This window comes from Zosterops lateralis (genome assembly GCF_965231275.1).
Source record: "Zosterops lateralis genome assembly, chromosome: 6".
Classification (NCBI taxonomy): Eukaryota; Metazoa; Chordata; class Aves; order Passeriformes; family Zosteropidae; genus Zosterops; species Zosterops lateralis.
Window position 1 is genome coordinate 36,148,593 of NC_139761.1, and position 6,783 is coordinate 36,155,375.

The following is a 6,783-nucleotide window of genomic DNA, read 5'->3' on the forward strand; positions in this document are numbered from 1 at the left end:
AATGCTCGGGATTCCCTTAGATGCTTCCACCTCTTTCACACCTCTAAGACAGACACAAGGAGCTCAGAGCACAAGGCATCCCTGCCTGCATCTCCCAGGAAGAGTCTGGGAGCTTAAGTAAACAGCTCTCACTCTGCAGTTCCTTTTGGATCAGAAGATCCACCTCTGCTAAGATGGACTGAATGACCTTTTATAAACCCTTCCACGATCCATTTCTAGAAGAGCCAGATGTTTCCTGACCTACCTAAATAGTCTGTGAAAGTGCTCCTCCCTTATTGTTCCTGCATTTCTGACCATCCTTCCTAGCACAGCTGGCTGTGCAGCTGCCTAGGCCGGGCAGAGCCTGGTGGAGACATAACCCACCTTGCCCATGCCTTGGGGTAAGGAACAGAGAGGCAGAGCCGGCAAGGAGACAAGAACCAACGGCGAGTTAGTGCTGGTTTGGCTTCTCCCCCCTCGGCTGGGGCTGGCCCTCGCTGCGGTCCCTGGGCTGAGCGGCACAGCTGTCCCCTCTGTCTGTGCACTCTGTCCCTTCCCTGCCCAGTGAATTCCGACTGCGGTTCTGCTCGGTGGCTCATCAACATCTCTGCTCGTCCTCTGCCCACGTGGGCCCGGGAGAGCTCGGGGGGACACCGAGGAGCCTTTGGATGAACCCTCCCACAGCCGGGGAAGGCAGCGGGGGGAAGGCAGAAGAGGAGGCGAGAAGCAGGCGTGCAGGAAGTAGGGAAGCACGAACATTGGCAGGCACACAGGCAGGCAGGACGGGAGCAGGCGGGCGGGACAAGGAACCTACCGCCCCGCACCTCCCGCCGGGGCGGGACAGCGGCAGCTCCGAGCCCCGGCCCCGCCGGGATCTGCCGCAGAATCCGCCCCCGGAGGCGGGAGCGACCCGGAGCCATGTGGCAGGTCAGTGCCCTGTCCCTGTGCCGGGCCAGCCCCCGGGCCTGGCAGAGGCGGCTGCCCCGGCCCGGCCCCGCGTGGAGCCCCGGGCCAGCCGCCGCCCGGGGCCTGTCCTCCATGGCCCCCTCCATCCGCCTGTCGCCCGCCGCCCGCAGCCTCTTCGACGAGCCGCTGGCCATCGCCGTGCGGGGCCTGGGCCCGCGGCAGCGGGTCACGCTGCGGACGTCCTTGCGGGACGAGACCGGGGAGCTCTTCCAGGCCAGCGCCCGCTACCAGGCGGGCGAGGACGGGCAGCTGGACCTGGCCCGCTGTCCTGCGCTGCCGGGGGGCAGCTTCTCCGGCCTGGAACCCATGGGACCGCTCTGGGCTCTGCAGCCCCAGAGGCCTTTCTGGCGGCTGGTGAAGCGGGACGTGCAGAGCCCCTTCCTCCTGCAGCTGGAGGTGCTGGAGGGGCACGGGGAGCGCCCCGGGCGGCTCCTGGCCCAGGCGCAGCACGAGCGGGCGTTCCTGCGGGACGGGGTGCGGAGAGTCCCGGTGCGAGAGGGAAGGATCCGGGCCACGCTCTTCCTGCCCCCCGGTGAGTACCGGCCGTGCCGGGCTCCTTCTCCCACGGCGCTGGCTCTGATTTGGACCCCGCACTCCCAGGCCCGCCTCAGGCTCCTCTGGAGCCCTGTACAGGCAGAGGACAAGGAGGATCTTGCCAGTAGCAGGCACTGGACAGTCCTCAAGGAGTGGCCTGATCAGCCCAACCAGCTCTGCTCTGCCATACTCCTCACACAGAGTAGCTGCATGTGGTGAAGCGCATGTGTGTTTGTTTAACCGACTTCTATTAGACATGAAGGCATTGATCACAGTCCACATTTTGTTCCCAAATGCCATGGGAAGTGGAGTCAGCCAGTCTTGAAGGTACCTTTCCTCTACCTGGCTGTTTTCCAGGAAGTTCAGGTGGTAATAAAATCTTTTGAGTAAGCGGAAGACTGCTCTCCTAAACTGTAGAGTTTAAGCCTGTGGCTTCCTTTTCGAGCCTCTCCACACATCCTGAACCTAGTAATATCATAATTGCTGTAGCCCAAGTTGCCTTTTGCTGTACATTGGTCCCCAGTTCTCCCCTCTTTGTGAGTAGAAGGTCAAGGAAAACATTGGACTGCCCTGGCAGTATTTTTGTCAGAAAATAATGAAGAAGGCCAGGGAAGTTTTCAGATTGCTTGACAAATGCTGTGTTGTCCTTCCATCAGCTGTTCATATTTCTGCTAGTTTTCTGTAGGAAACCTCATCTCTTGCATTCTCTTGGTTCTGTAGTAACCACACCCCCACCAATCCCACCTTTCCTTCCCCCTGTGATACAGAGGTTTTCACCAAGCATATCTCTGGAACCCTGTGTACTCGGGGAGCTCTTCTATGTATTATGTGCCTTTCTCTTTTCTTTCCTGTCTGTCCCGGATAACTCTTCCATGACAGTGCTAAAATCATATGTGTTGTGCCAGCCAGTGCCCTGGGCTCTGACTGCTCTGCCTTCATCTGTCCCCTTGAGGCTGGAGGTGAATTTCTAGTTCTAGCTTGTTAGCCATGTTTGATGTTAATCTGCAGACACCCGAGGGAAGCCTCACCCTCCCTCCTGAGCAGGAATGGAAGTCTCCCTTTTAGCCTCCCCCTTTCTATACTTTGTCAGTACTTTGCAGCAATCCCTCTCAGCTCTGGACTTCAGTCCCTGTCCCATGATGAACCGAACATAATGCTTCCCTTACCAGGTAAGCAAGGCTGGTTTCAAATACTTTCTTCTCTTAATCCCAGAATAAATGTCTGAGGTGCATTTACACTAAAATTGAGAAGCTGGAGACATCAGAAGATGAGATTTTTTTTTAATCAGCCGTCTGAGAATGCACTAAGGAGAAGCCTTCTAGGTATTTTTGAAGCAGAGCTTGATAGATTTGCAGTGAATTTACATGATACAGAGAACTGGTTGTGACTGTCAAAGATTCTTTCTCTTCCAGCTGCCTGTTCCCTGATGTTATCTAAAACATTAGCAGACCTGCTAATTTGTGCTAGTTTGTTTAATCTTGCAGCAATGTAGTCATTTTATTAAAGGTGTCACAGTAATTTAGGCCCCTCAATACCATTCTGCTGCTGTTTTGTTTTGTTTTAAAGACACATTCCCAGATCTATGACTTTGGAACATAAATTTAAAAATGTGGGTTAATGTGTCCTGTTATGTGGCCTCTTGCAGGAAATGGTCCCTTTCCAGGAATTATTGACTTGTATGGAACTGGAGGAGGACTCCCTGAATACAGGGCATGCCTGCTGGCCAACCACGGCTTTGCTGTGCTGGCTCTGGCTTTCTACAGCTATGAAGATCTCCCCAAAGGGATGAAGGAATTCCACCTGGAATATTTTGAAGAAGCTGTAAACTATATGTTACAACACACCCAGGTTAGTTTGTTCATTGACTCTCACTACAGTGAACTCTCATTAATTAGGTCCTGTCAGCATTGCTCTTGAGTTGGTTATTATTAATTTGTTTTATATCATTAACTCACATTACAATGGCTCTCTGGCAGATTATTCCAACTCTTCCTTTTGAACTAGTCAGGTGAAACAGTGGCACACTGGTCACATACTGGTAATTTCTGCTCCATTCAACCCAGTGTCATAACTAGGGTGCTAGTTTCCTGGAGCCTTACTGGACTTGCAGTGGGGATTTTAGATTTATGCTCCGTAGAATGTCCTTCAGAACTAAATATCCTTTTCAGCTGTGGAGCACATGATAATCTTCTGTGATCCAGATCTCAAGGAAACCAAGGAAACTCAAGGAAGTCCATCAATACACATTTGATGCTGTGTATTTTATAAAAATCACTCCAAATGTTGGTATTTGATAAGTGTGGGTTTCAGTAGCTAGTTGTGCACTTAGGGATCCTTCTAATTCAGCACCTCTTGGAAGAGAACCCTGCTCAATTCTGCATCTCCTTATAAGTAGCTGTGAGTGACAGTAGCTAGAATTGCACAAACCAACACTTGGTTTCTCTGGAGAATGAAAATAAATACCTTCCTCAGCCTCAGAAAGATGAGTAATTGTAAAAGGTCTTGGCTGCTTTTTAGTCTTGGCTGCTTAACCTATACTGCTCATGCTACCTCTCTGCCCAAAAAAATCTGAAAATTGCTTCCCTCTGCATTTTTTTGCCCTTGAGAGCAGTACAGTACCATTGCCTCCCATTAACATCTCCACTGCTATTCTCACCGTGTGTTTAATGTGTTGCAAAATTTCAGCCCTATTTTCTAATTTCCCCCTTCCCACATTTCAAAGTCAGTGGGTTTGAAGCCTATTACACTGGTGATAAGATACAGAAGATATTCAGTTTTGATGCTGTCTCAGAGCCTATTTGTCCCTGAGAGTCTTTGGATGTTGAAGAGTTGTGGTATTAGCTAACCTTCTTCCAGTATCCTTACAGGATTTCAGCACCAGTAAGGTCATTTAACTTTTCTATTCTAGTTAGTTTGCCTAGATTGACTCCAGAGGACTGTACAATTCTGTTAGAAAAATGGTTTTAATATATATATATTATGTAATATAAAATTTATATAATATAAATTTTTAATATATATTTTTAATTTATATTTTTAAGATAAATTTAAATGAGTAGGCTTCCTTAGACTACTTCCTGTGAGTTAGATACCAAGCATTCTAGAGAAGCATGAGAGCAGCTCATGTGAAACCTGCTATCCCACGTCAGCTTCTTAATAGGGGAACCTTGAATATAAGAAATACATTAACATAAGTGGTGACAATATCATAGTCATTGCTGACTTTGAGCATTTTGCACTGAAAGAAAGCAGAGGTGGCCTCCCCTGCTCCTTCCCTCTTCTTCTCTCAACTGCATTATAAATAAAGTGAATCTGGGACTGCACATTTGCTGTACTCTCTGCTTCAGCACTGAACCTTGTAGCTTTGTTAGGATGATGCTGCAGTCTCAGCAGGGCTTAGGATCATAAATCAAGCACAGAACAGTGCCCAGGATCCCTCAGACATGGGCCCTACACATAGGACCTCAGATGCCTGTAGGTGGGGTCCAAATCTGGGACAGACACAGCTGCAAACGTGGCAACATATTAAAGAATTGGTATGCCATGGTTCATTACTTGTGGTTTCTCTTCTCTCACCTCTAGGTTAAAGGTCCAGGAATTGGTTTGCTTGGACACTCGAAGGGGGGTGACCTGTGCATCTCCATGGCCTCCTTCCTAAAAGGCATCACAGCCACTGCCCTTATCAATGGCTCAGTGGCAAATGTGGGTGCAGTGCTCCGCTACAAGGACATCACCATTCCACCCATTGGTATCGATCCAAAACGTGCCAAGGTCGACAAGTCTGGGATTGCTGATATTATTGATGTGTTGAACAACCCACTAGAAGGGCCTGACCAGCAAAGCTTTATCCCTTTGGAGAAGGCTGAGTGTTGCTTCTTGTTCATTGTTGGCCAGGATGATCACAACTGGAAAAGCGAATTCTTTGCAGTTGAGGGGAGCAAACGTTTGCAAGCTCATGGGAAAGAAAAGCCTGAGATAGTCTGTTATCCTGGAGCAGGGCACTACATTGAACCTCCTTTCTTCCCAATGTGTGCAGCCTCAATGCACCTGCTGTTTGGCAAGCCTGTGATGTGGGGAGGGGAGCCCAAGGCACACTGTGAGGCACAGATAGATGCTTGGCAGCAGATCCAAGCTTTCTTCTGTAAACACCTCACGGGCAAGCCATCTGGAACATCCAGTAAGCTCTGATATGAATCAAGGTACTTCACAGATGAAGATGCTGGCGTTTCAAGTTTGGTTTGTTAAATGAGAATGAGAACAAGAACATCAGAGAAGAAGCTATGAAGTTTCTTGGAGGATGATGGTGGGCGAAAGCAAGAAAGGAGCTTCCTTTTCACACCCTCCTCTAATCTTGGTTAGGGGTCTCGGCTTCCTGTTTTAGGTAGTAGAGGGTCATAAGCTGCGATAAACAAGTGGTGGTAAGGCTCTGTATGCTTTGAGTGTGAACTGAAGGGATAGGTAACTCATCCAAGCTGAGAACCAGGATGAAAATATGCCTTTGCCTTCTCAGAGGAAATTTATGCCATTGCCCAGCTTTGTGTTCTAGTTCCAATAGTCTAATTTTTCTGGAAGCAGTAATCTACCTCCAGTAATCTTTCTGTTCTCTCTGTGCACTTCTCCCTCCTTTGTTGATCCTTCCCCTTCTCCCAAACCACTAAAATACATCTGCCTTAAAAATATCTAATATTTCACTTACCAAAAGCAACAACACTTTGCCAGCACTGTCAGGTAGCACTTCACATCTATAGGCAACAAACCGCCCATAGCTCGGCATGACGTTCTGAGCTCATGCAATAGAAACGAGACGCTTAAAAAGCCTGTGGAAGTTCATAAGCACAAAGAAGCAAGAAAACAGATCATGTTATCATCCTGGAGCCACTCACGGGTGTCTCCTCAGCACGGCTGTGGAGATCCCTGCCTATACATTCCCCAAATGCCTTTTCAGGTGTCTGCTCCTCGGGGCTGCGGAGAACAGGGCGGCTCCGTGAGGCCCAGTGCCACAGTGCGGGCCTGGGGCGGCCTGGCCTGGCCTGGCAGGGCCGTGGGGCGGCCGGCCTGCCGTGTGCGGGCCCCGCCGGGCACCGTCACTAACTTCTGGCACCCAGGCTGGGGTCGGAGGTGGGCGCTGGCTCATTTGCACCCCGTGTGTCCGAACACGCTGTACTCGCCAGGGCCCGCAGCCCGTGTCCGGCCTCTGCTGCTGCCCGCGCGTCAGGCCCGTTTGCGAGTGTTGCACCCACTGCGCTTGTGAGGCATTAAAGTGAAACTTTAACCGCTGCCACGGCTCGCTGCTCTCCAGTCGGT

General features: G+C 50.3%; 1 protein-coding gene across 1 annotated transcript; it reads left to right on the forward strand.

Annotated features, from left to right (window-relative positions):
* The first annotated feature begins 861 nt into the window (after positions 1 to 861).
* LOC310911086 (acyl-coenzyme A thioesterase 1-like) lies at positions 862 to 6,158 on the forward strand. The gene is made up of 3 exons (XM_083864286.1): positions 862 to 1,477; positions 3,125 to 3,327; positions 5,062 to 6,158. The coding sequence occupies exons 1-3, from the start codon at positions 898 to 900 to the stop codon at positions 5,665 to 5,667; spliced, it is 1,389 nt and encodes a 462-aa protein (XP_083720412.1). The 5' UTR covers positions 862 to 897; the 3' UTR covers positions 5,668 to 6,158.
* Positions 6,159 to 6,783: the final 625 nt, after the last annotated feature.

What these genes read in the sequence shown, in the direction of transcription:
- LOC310911086 (XM_083864286.1), top strand. Translation starts at nt 898, where the DNA reads ATGTGGCAGGTCAGTGCCCTGTCCCTGTGCCGGGCCAGCCCCCGGGCC. An exon ending in CACGCTCTTCCTGCCCCCCG is followed by an intron (nt 1,478 to 3,124) that starts GTGAGTACCGGC and finishes GGCCTCTTGCAG; the next exon opens with GAAATGGTCCCTTTCCAGGA. An exon ending in ATATGTTACAACACACCCAG is followed by an intron (nt 3,328 to 5,061) that starts GTTAGTTTGTTC and finishes TCTCACCTCTAG; the next exon opens with GTTAAAGGTCCAGGAATTGG.